The sequence below is a fragment of the Bison bison genome, unplaced genomic scaffold (assembly GCF_000754665.1).
Source record: "Bison bison bison isolate TAMUID 2011002044 unplaced genomic scaffold, Bison_UMD1.0 scf7180017864484, whole genome shotgun sequence".
Lineage (NCBI taxonomy): Eukaryota > Metazoa > Chordata > Mammalia > Artiodactyla > Bovidae > Bison > Bison bison.
Genome location: NW_011495044.1, coordinates 5,309,154 through 5,326,824, shown reverse-complemented (window position 1 = coordinate 5,326,824; position 17,671 = coordinate 5,309,154). Strand labels below are relative to the sequence as shown.

The following is a 17,671-nucleotide window of genomic DNA, read 5'->3' as shown; positions in this document are numbered from 1 at the left end:
GCCAGGCAGACGCCTGCACATCCATCTAAGGTGGAATTGCAATCAAGCACAGTACTTAAGAATTGGAAAAAAGCTAGTTTGACTGTACTGCAAAGAACAAAAGGAAGATTAGTGAACGATAAGCCTGAGGAGGAGGCAGGACCCAGATCACGCTGGGTCTTGTAGGCTACATGAGGGTTCAGGAGTGATAACTAAGAGACTTACAAAGGACCAGCCAGGTCTCAACACTGTTAGAGTCCCATTGTCAGCTCTGCTTTACAGAAGAATGATCTCTTTAAGGATAAGTCATTGCAAAACAAAAATCGTATTTGTGGGCCTTTTCCTTTTATATCTTCACTAAATATCTTCTTAGAAATTTAAATTTTTCTTAAAAAATTAAATATTTTTAGAAGCTGCTTAATTAAAAAGCATTGAAAATTTTATTATCTGCATTGGTTTAGGCATAAACCTGAGCAAATTATAGTCAGGGACATATGTCCATTGCAGATAATGTCATTCTAGTCATTCCATCTTCATGCTGTTGAGAGGTCTTAGAAGTGCTAAAGTTGAAGCCTCTGCTATCCTGTTTTTGTGTGTTAAGGATTTACAGGATGACATTCAGAATCACGCTACCTCATTTGCCAGTGTTGTCAAAGACACTGAAGGGTTCCTGGAAGAGAACCAGACTAAATTGAGTCCCGATGAGCTGACAGCTCTCCAGGAGAAACTTCATCAGGCTAAGGAGCAGTATGAAGCTCTCCAGGAAAGGACAAAGCTGGCCCAGAAGGAGCTGGAGGAAGTGGTAACCTCAGCCTTACAGCAGGAGACTGAAAAGGTAACCAGACTGCTATGATGCTTGGTATTTTTCAAAAAACATTTGGTACCTACACAAATAAAAGCTGATGGCCTTCAAGAGAGCATAGGATTGAGGAAAAGGGCTCATTCAGGAGCTGATCTATGAGTTGATATTTATTTTTATAAGAAACATTCTGAAGGACTTTAAGTCAGGAATAATTGATTAAAAGCTCATATTCCAAATCACCGTCACCATCATCATCATCTTTGGGGAAAAAGCACAGGGCATATTTTTAACATGAATCTAGACTAGTGATCCAGAGAAGGCAATGGCACCCCACTCCAGTACTCTTGCCTGGAAAACCCCATGGACAGAGGAGCCTGGTAGGCTGCAGTCCATGGGGTCGCTAAGTTGGACACAACTGAGCAACTTCACTTTCCCTTTTCACTTTCATGCATTGGAGAAGGAAATGGCAACCCACTCCAGTGTTCTTGCCTGGAGAATCCCAGGGACGGGGGAGCCTGGTGGGCTGCAGTCCATGGGGTCGCACAGAGTCGGACACGACTGAAGCGACTTAGCAGCAGCAGCAGCAGCCTGGTGATCCAAGGGTGCTAATGAAGACACCTGGGCAGTCTTAATGGGCTTCAAGTTCTCCTCAAGCTGCCATTACAGTTTCAGTGGGAAATCATGGCACTGGGATAAACTAAACAGAAGGTGAAATCTCATGGTCTTCTGCACCCCACTGGCAAACTGAATTAGAGTTCTTTGTCTGGCTGTGAACTTGTACACTAATGAGGGCGGTAGAGAATGTGGAAAAGAGAAGTGTGTTACCTGAAGATGAATTCTGAAATACATGTACATATCACTTAGCATAACCTGTTTTATTAATAAAATACTGAAGATTCAGAAAATAGAATTTGAGAGGCAAGTTTCAGAATTCAGTGCTCTGCTTGGCAGAGGAAAAGGATGGGAATGGTCTGTGATTTCTTTAAGGACAAGCTGCCAGGTAATTGAGTGTAATTGTGCTATTTTTTTAATCCTACCAAGCTAGTGTATAACTTCTGCATACCTAGCAAGGATTCTGTAAAACCTGGAGGGTTGCCAGGACAAAATCACCACTTAATAGAGCCTTTTCAAATCCTGGGATTCGAATCCTTTGTTAAAAGTGATGAGATATAGATCAAATTTAGGGTCATTTTAAGTGATTATTTTTCAACAGAGTTAGAAAGAAGATGCTTGTTTTTCTTTGTGGGTGCAAAGACTGTTTATACCCAGCCTTAAAGTTTCTCTCTCTCTCTTTTTTTTTGACCTAAACATCTTTCCCTTTACTTAACCTTTGGTCATATGGTAGCTGAGTATTTAAGGCCTTCTCACTAGACTCCCCCTGTGGCTTTCAGAGTAAAGCAGCAAAGGAACTGGCAGAGAACAGGAGGAAGATCGATGCTCTCTTGGACTGGGTGACCTCAGTGGGATCATCGGAAGGACAGATGGAGCAGCTCTCAGGCAACCTGGAGAAAGGAGCCTTGGATACCACTGATGGTCACGCTGGGCTGAATGAAGCCCCAGAGAAGCTGGACAAGCAGTGTGAGAAGTTGAAGGTGAGCACGTTAGCTTGTTCTCACAATGCTGGGTGAATCTGTCCTGCCCTAAGTCCAGTGAGAACTTCTCAGTTCATATCTCTGATTTCTCAGCAGCCTTAACACCCTTGACCACTCCCCTGGAAATAGTTCCCCCCTTGTTTCCATAGCACTGTCTTCCCTGATAATTCTCCCTTTGCTCTGGCCAGCTTCTGAAACACACTGATGCACTTCCAAGTTGTAGCCTAGGTCTCATCTTAATCATTTAGAATATACTTTCCTTAGGTAATCTCATCCACCCATGACACTTCACTTCCTGTTACTAGTGATCTCCATGTATTTATTTGTCTTGAGCCTGAATGCCTGTCTTGAGTATATAAATCCTTCTCTCTGCAGCTTGGAACCACAAGCACCTCAACCTGAGAAATGGACCTCCTGTTTTCTAAAGTACCTCTCCCCCAAATGTTCTTCCTAAATTCCCACTGACTTGCCCAACTAAAATATCACCCTAGATTCCTTCCCCTCCCTCCCTCTCCCATTTTGAATCAGTCATCAATCCCGTGCTTCTTGTATCTCTCAAAGACATCACACTTTTTATCTCCATCGAGGTATTATTACAGTTCAGACTACTATCAGCTTTCCCTTGTGTTACAGTAGCTTCTATTGGTTTCCTTGCCTCTTGACTTTTACCCTCAAGTCCATTCCCACACTACTAAGTGAGCTTTTTTTTTTTTTTTTTTTTAGTGAGCTTTCTTAAATGCTGTCTTTCTGCTTAACTCTTTTAATGGTTCCCTGATCCTCTCAAGAAATCATTTCTTACTTTTCTCTACCCATTTATTCCTTTAGCAATTATCGAGAACCCACTGTATGACAGGCATTGGAGATAAACCAGTAAACCAACCAGATCCATCACCTCCAAGATATTAACTGGCATATGCAGGCATATTATAGTGCATGATGAAAAGACTATTATATATTTAGGGAACTTAGAAAACACATGGGTCCCATGTGTTAGTAGTGACACCTTTATAGCAAATAAAATTGGCTTAGCTGGAATGCTTCTGTTGAACAGCCTGTGTGGGCCATTGCCTTACTTTGTATTCACAGAATTTCTGCCTCTTGCAACCTATTTCCTGCGCTTGGCAGATCCGCTGCAGTGTGTACCCTAAAGCCGTGGCAGTCTTAGCACAGAGCAGAAATGGTGCTGCTGTCACAGGGGCTCCCTGATCCTGCCTGCTGGCAGCTCCATCCTAGCTGGGAAGGGAGCCACCTTACCTTGGGTGGATGAGCGTGGGGACATCTTGTGGTACACAGACAAGCTGTAGTGCTGCCCCTCCTTCTCTTTCAGCCAGATACATTTGTCACCCCAGCTTCCCTGAGATGGCATCAGAAGCTGAAGCCATCAGGTTGCCACTGTCCTTCTCTAGGGAGATGCATTCAAGGTACAGATAGTCAAGAACACTTCCTAAGCACCCACTGTCTTCTGTTAGCCTCGGCAAGAACATTTTAGGAACAAAACAAAGCAGCCACAACTGTCCTCAAAGAACCTATGTTCCCTTTCTTAAATAGAAGGGTCCACGCACCCACACGTAAACAGAGCACACACAAGTGCAGACTCCCTGTACCGTCTGTACCACGCAGAAGGGCAGTTTATGCTTACTAATATGCAAATTGCTTATCTGAGAAACTAGTTTCCCAAGATATTTTCTAGTAGGAACACTCTTCAAGGATATGTGAGTGACATGTTTCACAGCTTAGCATTTGCAGATGACCTGTTTTATGCTGTCACATGTATGACTTGTGAAGACTGTTCACTCCTTCCATCAGTGTGGGTAGTTTTGTTGGCCACTTGTACCGTCTCTTTGACCTGGGGTAGTTTAGGGAAGAGACTCCAGTTCTAGTCACAGTTTGTCCCATGATTATCTACATGGCCTCTGTTAAGACATACAACACCTTTTTGGCACTCACTCATCCCCTCTTTGATACGGGAATTATATGGTCCACCTGCACTACAGATGGTGGCGCAAGTCGGATGAGATAACACGCGATAGCTGTCAGATCCTAGGGAAATCCGTTCACCTGGGATTAGCATATGGCATAATACCTAGCAATTCAGAGAGACTGGTGATATCTGAGCAGCTGGAAAAGTGGCCTATTGAGATCTCTCCCTACTTCCGGCTGTAGACATAACCAAGTCATTGTGGTATCCCTACTGATAGTCCTTTGTTTGGGGGGATTTTTTTTGCCAGGCTCGTCACCAAGAATTGCTGTCTCAGCAGCAGAATTTCATCCTGGCTACGCAGTCAGCCCAGGCCTTCCTGGACCAGTACGGCCACAGCCTCACACCCGAGGAGCAACAGCTGTTGCAAGAGAAGCTCGGAGAGCTGAAGGAGCAGTATGCGACTTCCCTGGCCCAGTCGGAGGCAGAACTGAAGCAGGTGCAAACACTGCGGGACGAGCTGCAGAAGTTTCTGCAGGACCATCGGGAGTTTGAGAACTGGCTGGAGCGATCTGAGAAAGAGCTGGAGAGCATGCATCAGGGAGGCAGCAGCCCCGAGGCCCTTCCCGCCCTGCTGAAGCGGCAGGGGAGCTTCTCGGAGGATGTCATTTCCCACAAAGGAGACCTGCGGTTTGTGACGATCTCAGGACAGAAGGTCTTGGACACAGGAAACAGCCTCGATGATGGCAGGGAAGCGTCAGCAACCGGAACCTTAGTGAAGGCCAAGCTGAAAGACGCGACAGAAAGATACAGCACTCTCCATGCAGAGGTATGGGCGAGGCATCTGGCGGCCCCCTGGTGCAGCAGTCCTGGCAGCCCTCACACAGCCGTGGGTGGTTTCTGCAGCTTACAGTAAGAACCTCAGGACACAGTGAGCAAGTGGACTTGCAGAACATCTTTATGAGCCTCTGGGGAAAAAAAAAACGTGGAAGCCCAGGGGCTTATGCTCGACCTGAGCTAGGGGTATGTCTCACTCCAGTGGTGAAGGTGGGAGTGATCGCCTCCCTGTATTTTGACCAGCAGGCGTTGACTCCCAAGAGACAGAGCACAGGGAAACTTAAACCAAATATATAGTCTTCATTCCTGGACACAACATTTAGGGTAAAGCTTCATCTTCCGCCCTATCAAAGAACTTCCTTTAGCTCCTAAGATACAGAATCCACTTAGTTCTTTTTACCTGTCTTATGTTTTTGCCAACATCTTCAATGCTCCCAAAGGGAAAATGTTTTGTACCTTTGAGCCCCACCTTTGCCTGCAGCTTGATGTGTATTTCATCAGTAGCCTGTCATACAACTCACTGTGTCTTCCCCGGTATATAGTAAAGTTGGGGTGGATAGTATGGGTCAAACAATCAGGACCCATTTGTAGAAAATGGTTGCTCCCGTCTACCTGGGAGGCTCACCTGTCCTTACCTGCAGTCACAGTCAGGTCCCTGGAGCACAGGCAGGCCTCTTTGGACTTGCCTGGGAGGCTGCTGCCCCTGGCCTGACCTGCTTTGGTCTGCTTTCCCTTCTTTCTCTGGCACAGTGTACACGCCTGGGCACTCACCTGAACATGCTGCTAGGCCAGTATCAGCAGTTTCAGAGCAGCGCTGACAGCCTGCAGGCCTGGATGAAAGCTTGCGAGGCCAGTGTGAAGAAGCTCCTCTCAGACACGGTTGCCTCTGACCCGGGGGTCCTGCAACAGCAGTTTGCAACCACAAAGGTGAGCCAGGGCACGGGCTCTTGTTCCCCACAGCTCAGAGCACCCGCAAAGCAAAGCAAGTGCTTGCAGAGGTGAAAGGCAGGGGTCGGGATGCCTTGGACAATATCTGATTCCTGAACACTATATTCTGACATCTGTGGCTGTGGATAAACAGAATTATTCTACATAGCTGCCCAGTAGCTCTTGATCCCTAGAAACCAGCTTTGATTACTTCACTCTAATGGTTTTCTTTTGTCCTTTTTCATGGACAAGCAGCAGTTGCAGGAGGAATTGGCTGAGCACCAAGTACCTGTAGAAAAACTCCAAAAAGTAGCTCATGACCTCATGGAAATTGAAGGGGAGCCAGCCCCCGACCGCAAGCATGTTCAAGAAACTACAGGTATGAAATGGCCAGAGCGCTCCCCTACCACCAAGGGTTCCCCTCTGTTCTGTGGTATCTCACACCGCTGTGTACAAGCATCTGTGCTGCTGGTGAGGAGCTGCGGATCCAAGCACAAAGAGCTAACCCTCTAATGAACTTGAATCTCACACCATAGGAGGCCTTCGTGGCCCGGCTTCACCCCTTTTTCCGCAGACACTCGCCTTCCTACCACACCCGACTTCCTTCCTTTCCCAAATGAGCTAGTCATTTCCTCGTTGCTTTCCTCCTGAAGTTTGTCCTGTTTCTCAGCTGCTAACATTTATCATGGAGAAGGCGATGGCACCCCACTCCAGTACTCTTGCCTGGAAAATCCCGTGGACGGGTGCTTACTGTGCATGATGAAATCTTGCTCCTGCTTCTAGATGTAACCAGGAAGTTTCTTCCTTGGTAAACTCCTGTCACCACCCCGACCCCCACCCCCAAGAAGTAAAAGATAAATAACTTTTCCTTCTGGCTTCTCTAGTACAGTACTCCTAGTACCAATATAGCACTTGTGATTTTATTTTTATGGTTAATTGATATGCCTTCCACTACCTACACTCTCTTTTAGAGTTTTAAGGTTTGTGGAAGGCAGGGACTTTATCATAATAATCTTTAGTCCTCAGCACTGAGCACAATTTTTGGCACTTAGTAGGTGCTAAATATACAATGCTTATTGAGTTTGGTTCAAATAGTGATGTATTTCAGCTTATTCTGTTTGCCTTGATGTCCATTGTTATAATAACTAACATGTACAATTTAAATACATTTTTTAAAAAGTGCAACAGAAAAGTTGTCTCCACTTTTTCTTGTCATGGCCTTGATTTTCCAGATTCCATACTCAGCCATTTCCAACACCTCTCCAGCAGCCTGGCGGAGCGCTCTGCTCTGCTGCAGAAGGCAATTGCCCAGTCTCAGAGTGTCCAGGAAAGCCTGGACAGCTTGTTGCAGTCCATCAGAGAAGTGGAAAATAACCTGGAAGAGGAGCAGGTGGTGTCGCTGTCATCAGGAGTCGTCCAGGAGGCCCTGGCCACTAACATGGTGAGACTTGTGCCCCAGGAGTCAGCAGAGAGGGTATATTTGCCACCTACCATAGTGGCATCGTTTTGGAAAAGTATCAGGAAAAGAATGTATTTCCATGAGTATTCTAATAGACTTAGAGATGATGGCTAATCAATGCAAAGGTATGTCCGCTCAATTTCCAAACCATTGGTAAACTTGAGGGAGAGTGGTAATAGCAAAGTCATCGGTGGCCTGGGGTGGAGAAGAAAGGGTATCGATGATGTTCTGAAGGTTCAGTTGCAGTCCTTCAAGCCTGAGGAGGTGAGCATGTGGTTACTAGAAGTTTATTAGTCTGTGGCTCAGATGTCCCAGAATAAGTGAGCCAGGAGCTGACAGATATGCTCTTGATGACAGAAATTGAAGCAGGACATTGCTCGGCAGAAGAGCAGCTTGGAGGCCACCCGTGATATGGTGACCCAATTCATGGAGACAGCAGACAGCACCACGGCCGCTGTGCTGCAGGGCAAACTGGCTGAGGTGAGCCAGCGCTTCGAACAGCTCTGTCTACAGCAGCAAGAAAAGGAGAGCTCCCTAAAGAAGCTTCTGCCCCAGGCAGAGATGTTTGAACATCTCTCTGAGAAGCTGCAGCAATTCATGGAAAACAAAAGTCGGCTGCTGGCCTCTGGGAATCAGCCAGATCAGGATATTGCACATTTCTTCCAACAGATTCAGGTGAGACTTTATCTGCCAGATTGGTGGAATAAAGGGGAAGGAAGGGCAAGGAAAAACAAATGTTTACTAAGCACATGTTAGTCAGTATACTGGAAACTTGACCTGTACTGTCTAAAAGAATTCTCACAGCTATCCTGTAAACTTCATATTGTTTGTTCAGTTTTAAAAAACACAGCCTAGCTTTATTTTTCACTCATAGCATGTGTTCAGCCCAGATCAGCAGGGATACTTAGCTCACCATAATCATTCAGTCTTTCAAGTTGATGGAAACTTCATCCTGACATATGTTTTCATGATTACTACTGCAAGGGGAAGATCAGATCAGATCAGTCGCTCAGTCGTGTCCGACTCTTTGCGACCCCATGAATCGCAGCACGCCAGGCCTCCCTGTCCATCACCATCTCCCGGAGTTCACTGAGACTCACGTCCATCGAGTCGGTGATGCCATCCAGCCATCTCATCCTCTGTCATCCCCTTCTTCTCCTGCCCCCAATCCCTCCCAGCATCAGAGTCTTTTCCAATGAGTCAACTCTTCGAATGAGGTGGCCAAAGTACTGGAGTTTCAGAGCACATACCATATCCATTTACATTTTATTAGTCAAAGCAAGTTTCACACGATCATACCTGACTTTCAAAGTGGGTAGAGAAGTGTAATCCTACCATACAGCTAGTAGGCAGAGCTGAAAATACTACCTTCCACAGATACAGATGTGTATCTAGGAGTAGAATTGCTGGATCACAGTATATGCCTGCACTTAATTTGATCAAGTAGTGGCTAACTTGAGCTCCAGAATGGCTGCAGCTGCCCACCTACCACCTGTACTACCTTAGCGTTGCCATATGTCCGCATCACTACCTTGGGTTTATCCAGCTATGTAACCTTTTCCATACTGTACTGTGAGCTCATTGTTTTGTTTGGTTTGCTCTCCTCACTTTTTGCTTTTTGTTTTGAAAATTTTTCAATTTCTAGAAAAGTAAAAGGAATAGTACAATAAACACTTGCATACTTTTCATCTCGATCTACCAATTGCTGTTTTCTTTCTCTTTATAAATGTATAAAAGAGTGTCACTATGGGGTCCCATACTCATCATTATTGTTCTTTTTTATATTCAAGCAATTTCCCATTTTTGGTCAATGAGAGCCCCTTTAGGCTGTCTCCTGGTATCTTTCTGACATGTCCCCACCAGTATATTAGTACTGTCTTACTTTCTGGCACAGTGTGTATGGTCACCTTGTAATTTCCCTGTCCCATACCTGAAATCACCTATTTCTCCAAGGAAGCCTGTTTTTACTGGAGAATTATATTTAGACATCAAAATCCAGATACTGCATGAGCCACCAGGATGCCAATGCTTCTAGGTCCTTTCAGTGGGTAGGATTAGGAAATCTTTCTCTCTCTCTCTCTTTTTTTGTGATCTATTTTTATTTAATTTTTAATTTTTTAATTGAAATATAGTTGATTTACAACGTTGTGCCAGTCTCGGCTACACAGCAGAGAGACTTGGTTATAGACGTTCTCTTTTTAATATCTATTACGGCTTATCACAGGATATGGAATCTAGTTCCCTGCGCTGTACAGTGGGGCCTTGTTGCCTGTCCATTCTACATGTGATAGTTCGCATCTGCTAATCCCAGGCTCCCAGGCCTTCCCTCCCCCACCCCACGTCCCCTTGGCAACCACAAGTCTGTGCTCTGTGTCTGTGAGTCTTTTCTGTTTTGTAGGTAAGTTCATTTGTGCCGTACTTTCTCACAGTTGTCTTTTGTCTTTCCTTAGGATGTTTTTTGCTCATGTAAAATTTTTTGTTAAATTTTTACACAGTAGATTTTATCCGTTTTTTTTAATTGAAATAATATAGTTGACATACAGTATTATGTTAGTTTCAAGTGTTCAACATAGTGGCTCAACGTTTCAATACAGTATGAAATGATTACCATGATAGGGCTAGTAAACATCTGTCCCCACTCAGAGTTATTGCAGTGTCATCGACCATATTCCTTATGCTATATGTTATATCCCTGTGATTTAAATTTATTTTATTACTAGAAGTTTACGCCTCTTAATTCTCTTCACCTGTTTCTGCCATTCTCCCACCCTTCTTCCCTCTAACAACCACCTGTTTGTATTTATGAATCTGTTTTCATTTTTGTTTGTTCCCTTGTTTTGTTTTTGAGATTTCACGTATAAATGAGATCAACAGTATTTGTCTTTCTCCATCCGCTTTATTTCCTTTAGCATCATACACTCTAGATATATCCATGTTGTCACAAATGGCAAGATTTCATGCTTTGTGGCTGAGTAACATTCCTCTGAGTGTGTTTGTGTGTGTGTATCACATCTTCTTTATCCGTGTATATTCTGGGCTTTCTGTAGTGTTCCGTTGATGTATATGTCTTTGTGTGTGTGTGCGCCAGTACCATAGTGTTTTGATGACTTTGTAGTATAGTTGTAGTAACTTTATAGGATAGTTTGAGACTAGAGGTATCACTCTTTCATTGAAGATGTATTTTTAGTCATAGTTTGAAAGCCTTTTGCCATATTCAGGTTATGATGAACTGTACCTCCATGGTTTCTTTTTTTCTCCTCTCTTTTTAAAATTCTAATACTTTAACAATTCAAGTTTATTCTGAAGTATATATGAAGTATGAATTCAAGTTTATGTTTTCCCAAATTTCTATCTAGTTGTTCCCCATGTCATTTATTTGAAAAATCTGTATTTACCCCAGTAATTTGAGAATCTGTCTTTATCATATACAAAATGTCATATGTATTCAAGTCTGTTTCTTGATTTTCTATTCTATTTCACTGGTCTTTCTGTTAACATTCTAGAGGATTTATGGTATGTTTTACTATCTGGTAAGGCTGATCTCCCCCATGTTTTTCTTTTTTAGGATTTTTCATAGCTATAATTGTACGTTTATTTTTCCATGTGAACACTTGGATCAACTTTATCAGTCTTAGAGGAAAATGTTGGTCACATTTTATTCAGGTCACATTACTTCACTTATTCACAGCATGTGTGTGCATACGTACACACATACACATACACACGTCTTTATGGACATTTTTCCATTTTTACAGGTCGGCTTTCATGTCATTCAGACATGTTTTAAAGTTTTATTTGTAAAGGTTCTGTACATTTCTTATTAGTTGATTCCTAAAATTGTACCTTTTATGCTGCTATTGTGTTATTCTTGATTTTAATATGTTGAGTTTATATTCTTCTCCCTTTTTGGATTACTTCACTTTTCACTCTGGTTATATTGTTGATTCTCTGAGATTTTACAAATATACTTTCATGTAATCTGCAAATATAGTTTTATCTCTTCTTTTCAAATGATTATGCCACAAAATGTGTTTTCTTACCCAATTGCATTGGCCAATATCTTCAATACAGTGTTAAATAACAGTAAAGAGTTTATTTACCTGTTTTAAAGAATAGACAGACTATGAAAGCTTAGAGAAGTTTAATAGCTTAAGATCATAGACTAGTAAGTGACACAGCCATGATTGAATTTCACATCTTTTCTACACCAGAAACTTATATTCTTTTTATTCTGTCATGCTGCCTCTGGATTCTTCAAAGATTTGTTTAAAGGAGACGAGGCTTCTCTCTGATTTCCAGCCGCTCTCAAGTGGATTGGAGAAATCCTACATATTTTATGTTTTGATCTAGCAGTCAACACAGTGAAATGCTCAATTCTTGTTCCCTCTTTTTCTTTTCTTCAATGTTTTTATTTTTGACTGTCCTAGGGCTTCACTGCGGCATGTGGGCTTTCTCTAGTGGCAGCAAGTGAGGGCTACTCTCTAGTTGCGGTGCATGGGTTTCTCACTGTGCCGTCTTCTCTTGTTGAGAGCATGGGCCCTAGGGTGCACGGGCTCAGTAGTTGCAATTGTCAAGGGCTCTAGAGCACAGGCTCAGTAGTTGTGGCACATGGGCTTAGTTGCCCTTGGGCATGTGGAATCTTCCCAAATCAGGGATCAAACCCATGCCTCCTGCATTGGCAAGTGATTCCCAGCCACTGGACCACCAGGGAAGTCCTTGTTCCCTCTTTTTCTACAGATTAGAGAGAATGTATCCCAGCTTTAATCTAGATACCTTTCATTCTTTTAGAGTCTTAAGTATTTATAAAGATCAGAGGACTGAATACAGTTCCTGTTTGCTTGACAGGAGCTCAATTTGGAAATGGAAGACCAACAGGAGAATCTGGATACTCTTGAGCACCTAGTCACTGACCTGAGCTCCTGTGGCTTTGCTCTGGACCTGTCCCAGCACCAACACAGGGTGCAGAACCTCAAAAAGGACTTCTCAGAGCTACAGAAGACAATTAAAGAAAGGTGAGTTTTCATATGTGTATCAGTGTCATGGAGCTAATTTGTTCTTGCTGTTGAATGAAATGACTTCTCCTTTACCAGCAAAGATAGCATCAAAATTCTGATACTGAGCTGTAAAGGATTGGAAAATGCCTCTTTGAGACAAAGCTACTCAGTCTACGTAATACTTAGTGGTCTTTCTGTTAGTAAATAGTGAATTCGTTCTCAGTAATGGGGCTCACTTCCCCCTCTGTACGAGGGAAAGCCCAAGTCACATGGACCAAACAGAACAAATCTGAGACAGCAAGAAGGATTGTGGTAGGATTAGAAATAATGAGAAAAAATGGAAGAGCATTCACAGACGTAATTAGAGGTTATTTGGCACTCACATTGCTGGTTTTGACCACATTTCAGTTGCTATGATGGAGGAGTTTCTGGATTCTTCTTTGAAGGCAAACATGGGAATGTGTGACAGAGATGGCTGATTTCAGGTTATTGGCTCACTATTGAAAAGCTCTAATTCCCTCAGAAAGCCTCATGTGGGTTTAAAAGTTTGATAAGACTTTTCTTGGTTTAGCTATAAATATCTCGATTTGACTAGAGGAAAGCAGTTGCTCAAATCACCACTGTGAGCAGCAGGTTATTTAGTGCAGGCGAAGGGGATAGGACACAGGCCAAGCAGGTTTTGTCTTTCTTTCCCTCTGCGGAGGGCCTTTAGCTGTATGAAGAACCAGGATCTCTGGTCTGAAGTCTAACAGATGTGACCATTTCCAAAACTTAATTTCAAAATTGAATTCTTTCTCCTTGATTTATTTGACTCATGGGTGTGCTTAGCCTAACTTCTCTGAGCCTTTGTTTTGGCAACTTCCTTGCTAAAGGAATTAGCATGTGAATTGGGCCTTAAAAGAGTCAAAGACCTAAAAAGTAGCAGAGCTGGACTTGAGATCCAAAGCCTGCATTCTTTCCATTGTATCACAGTACCTAAATAGCAGGCTGCCTTTAGTTTTTCTCACTTTCACTTTAGCCTCGAGTAAGATTGAAGACTCCTTTCCCCAGAAATGTCCAAACAAGGGCAACGGATTCCTCAGTTTGATGCTCTCCTACATAATATGTGGTTGTTTAGCCAGAGCTGCCATGGAAAAGATTATGAGATGGGAAGGCCCTGTTAGGAAATTGATGCCTAGAGTCCTAGAATGAACCTAGTTTTAGTTCAAGTTGACTTCTTTACAAAGCTTCGTCTGGCAAGTAACAAAATGTCTCCCTTGACAGAGAGGAAGATGCGTCATCTTGCCAGGAGCAATTAGATGAATTCCGGAAGCTGGTTAGGATTTTCCAGAAATGGCTGAAGGAAACTGAAGGGAGTATCCCACCTGCAGAGACTTTCATGAGTACTAAAGAGCTGGAAAAGCAGATTGAACACCTGAAGGTAGGTGAACAAAAGGATCTCCAGGAGTCGGGCTAGGCAGCAGTTTGGAAGCTTATATGTACTCATTTCAATCTGTGGTGGGGGAGTGGTGTGAGAAACCGAAGTTATCCATCTGTATCAGAACAGCAGTGGCTGCATGCTCTTCATGTGAGTTCCGCCTACCCCTGTCCAAGCACTGAGTACCAAAACATTCCTATTAAAAAAAAAAAATCTGGGAATGATATCTATAAAGTTTCAGCTCTTTAGGGGGATGACTGTCATGCTGTGGTAAGTCATAGGAAAGATGGTCATCAGAGTCCAGTCTTGAGAAGCTTACACTCTCATCGTGTGTTTGAGAATTAGACAGTTATATGGGAGCAAGTGACCAGACATGTCATCACAAAATTGAGAGAATTTCTCCATAACTAATTAAGGGAAAGTTAGAGTCAGTTGGTGGGAAGATACCGACAAGGGTAATATCCACCTTTCTCCCATCTGCTGCAAAATCTCTGCTATCTTGATTCATTGTCATCAGCTCTATTTGCACCTCTGATATGTTTCTTATTTGTATTGAAACCAGCCTCCACCTAACTCTCATGCATTTGCCCTTATTTTCTTAGTAAAACAGGATTTATCCTGAATAGATGAAAGAGAAGAGTTTGATTGTTTTCACAGAGAGGGTGCTAGGAGCATTTGCTGTGGAGAGTTCCCTAGGACAGAGGTTCCCTGATTTCTTGGTTCATGGTGCCCTTTGTGTTTCAAGACGTTTTTCATGGCACCTCAAGGCCAGAAAAAACAAAACCTAAAAAACCTCACTTGCTAAGTGGTCAGAACCAAACAGCTTAACAGTAGTTGTTCACATGGTGTCCAACAGATGTCACTGTTTTTCCCTCAAAAATTTAAAATATCCTATGAGTCAGTGCACAGTTTGAGAACTGTGGCTCTTTGGAATCAAGAGTGACTAATTAAAGAACTGACAAGGTTAAGTTTGAAGTTCGGCGCATGAGCTTGCCAGATGTTCATGGCTCTGTGTCTTTCTCTGCTGCTGCTCTGCAGCTTTAAGTCAAAAGCAAACTATGTAGGAATTCCGTGCAGAGGAAGGGGTTGAAGCCTAGGATCGTGTCCTTTCTGGGAAAGGAGTAAAATTCTACTTCTATAGCAGGCAGTTCACAGCTTAGAGACTACATTACCAGACACTTTTGTCTTAGAGCAGATGTCATTGTTTCGTAATGGCTTTCTGTGATGGTTAGAGCTCTGACTTCAAACCCAATATAAAGTTCCCCTGAAAATGCAAAGTGTAGTCTATGATTCTGGGTATTTCTCTACATCTCAGTATCTAGCACCTCATCTTACCTTCCAACAGCATTTCCTTTCTGTTCTTTACATGCATAGCGTTCCCTTTGTCCACCTGGCAAACTCTTTATCTTAATGCCAAGCTTTCCTCCTTTCAGGCAGTTAGATGTGTCTCTTTTTGTGTGCTTAGAGTCTAGTGGCTCTCCATATTTCTGTAACATCACTTATCGCATTATAATTGATAATCTGAGCTGTTGGTTTAGGAACTGTGTCATAATCCTATTTTGTATCCCCAGCATTTGGCATGATGCCTGGTGTATAATAAATGCTCAAAAACAAAATTTATTTTGCTTGATAAATGAATGAATGAATGAATGAGAAGGTCTTGAGTCTTCCAGGATATCATTCTCCTTGGCTGGCTAAATCAAGTTCTTGAAATGACTGAAAAAGTGAAAATGGTTACTTAATGCTTATCAAAACTTTGGGGAGTTTATGTAGAACAGGTGTCCATAATTATGAGGAAAAGCCTCCAAATATTACATTCTGCTATTTTGTTCTTTAAACAGGATCTCCTAGATGACTGGACAAGTAAGGGGACTTTGGTAGAGGAAATCAATTGTAAAGGTACTTCTTTAGAAAATCTCATCATGGAGATCACAGCACCTGATTCTCAAGCCAAGACCGGTGAGTGCAGGCTCTTGAAAAAGTATTGAATAAACATCATTCTTTCCTTTGGCCTTTGATGATGACCCCTTGTTTAATGAAAGTTAGAATCAAGGTTGGATATGAGAACAAAGGAGGCTTCACAAAGGAGGCAGTCTTCCCCTCAACCTGATCTGTTTTCCCTTTGCTTTGTAACATTGCTCCATTCTACAGAATCTCTTCCCATGATGGGAGAAAGTAAAGGGACTAGTTGGCCCACATAGAACTGACAAATGAACATGGAAGGATTAAAATAGGATTTTCCATCTTGAGGAATTTCCCTCTTCTAAATATGTGAATAGCGTGGCTATTGATTAACTTTAAATTGGAATCAGCAGTATAAGCATAACTTGGGAGAGGCTAGGTTTTTAGGAATCAGCATTGATACACCAGAAACTGGCACACTTATTGGAAGTACATACAAAGAGTGTGCCCAGATGTATGAATAGTCTCTGCCTACAAATTAAGTCTTTCAGACAAATGCATCCTGAGCTCACAGCTCACTGTGAGCTGGTTGTTAACTGGGATCTCCTAGATTTTATTACCAGACTGTGTTAATGCACTCCCATAGTCCCTTAAATAGTAAGAGCGAAGTTTGCTTTCTTTTTTCCCCCTGAGAATGGCTAGGTTCCTTTTGTATCCTAAAGTTTTAAAGATGTCTTGGAATAACTAGAAGTGATAGCATTTCAGAGAATTGGTGACTTTTATTTTCTAACACTTAAACTTCTAAGTTCAGTGACTTTTGTGACATCACCCAGCAAACTTTTTCTATAAAGGACTGTAAATATTTTAGGCTTGTGGGCCATATGGTCTCTGTCACACTACATGTCTTTGCCATTGTAGCACAAAAGCAGGCATAAACAATATATAAATGAATGGGTGTGGCTATGTTCTAGTAAAACTTTGTATACAGAAACAGGTGGAGGGACAGATTTGCTGGTGAACTAATGCTTTCTGACTCCTGAAATGGATCAGTGACTATTCAAACTCTTTTACTTGCATCTATTTAAAAATTAAATCTCCTATAGAACTATACTCTATAAAACAAAAATATTTTGGTGGCATAAATTTCCCTTATAAGTGAATTTATAGCATTTATATATTATGAGATCCATCAATTCATCAATGAGTAGTGAGGTTGTCTTAGTAAATATAGAGATTTGAAGGAAAGAAAAGAATGTTTGAATGACTGCTTCATTATTTGGTTATTTCTCCTTTTATTTCTTGGTTGCACTGTATCAAAAAAATACACTTCACACAGATAAATAGCTGCAAATGATGGCAAAAGTTTTTAAAAGTTCACTTTACTATATGAAGTGTTGAGTTCTGTTATTACACAGTTCTACCTGATGAGAGCCTGCTTTGAGCCTTTTTATCATTTTATGTAATACACATGTGCTATAGATGTTTTCCTTTGTATATGAGTGGATATGTGTCAGATTGAATATTTTAAAGAGTTAGAGAAGAACTACAATTTTTCCCATCAGTGACCCTCAGAAAGGAGTTAAATGTATGCACAGAGGTGCAGGAGCTCCTTTATTCTCCCCAAAAAGCAGCATAATTGACTGTATCTACTGGGTTAATGTGGTGTTCACCATGATAGAACGTGCATGTTTTACTGCCATTTCTAAGTACTTAGAAATATATGCTGAATCTTAAAGGTAAACCAAACATTTACAGAGTCCCTAAGGCTCCTTTTTAGTTATTTTGAAAACCGGTGTGAAGATCACTACCCTGAGTACTTTTTTTTTTTTTTTTGTTTTTATTTT

General features: G+C 42.2%; 1 protein-coding gene across 13 annotated transcripts in view; it reads left to right on the top strand.

The window, feature by feature from the left end:
* MACF1 (microtubule-actin crosslinking factor 1) overlaps positions 1-17,671 on the top strand; it is a 342,575-nt gene that overhangs the window by 230,205 nt on the left and 94,699 nt on the right. For all 13 annotated transcript variants that reach the window (XM_010862750.1, XM_010862748.1, XM_010862749.1 and 10 more), the window contains 10 exons: positions 581-814; positions 2,173-2,373; positions 4,602-5,120; positions 5,879-6,055; positions 6,311-6,434; positions 7,288-7,496; positions 7,872-8,189; positions 12,360-12,526; positions 13,772-13,928; positions 15,767-15,884. In XM_010862750.1, the coding sequence (XP_010861052.1) occupies positions 581-814; positions 2,173-2,373; positions 4,602-5,120; positions 5,879-6,055; positions 6,311-6,434; positions 7,288-7,496; positions 7,872-8,189; positions 12,360-12,526; positions 13,772-13,928; positions 15,767-15,884 (2,224 nt within the window). The remainder of the gene's footprint in view (positions 1-580; positions 815-2,172; positions 2,374-4,601; positions 5,121-5,878; positions 6,056-6,310; positions 6,435-7,287; positions 7,497-7,871; positions 8,190-12,359; positions 12,527-13,771; positions 13,929-15,766; positions 15,885-17,671) is intronic.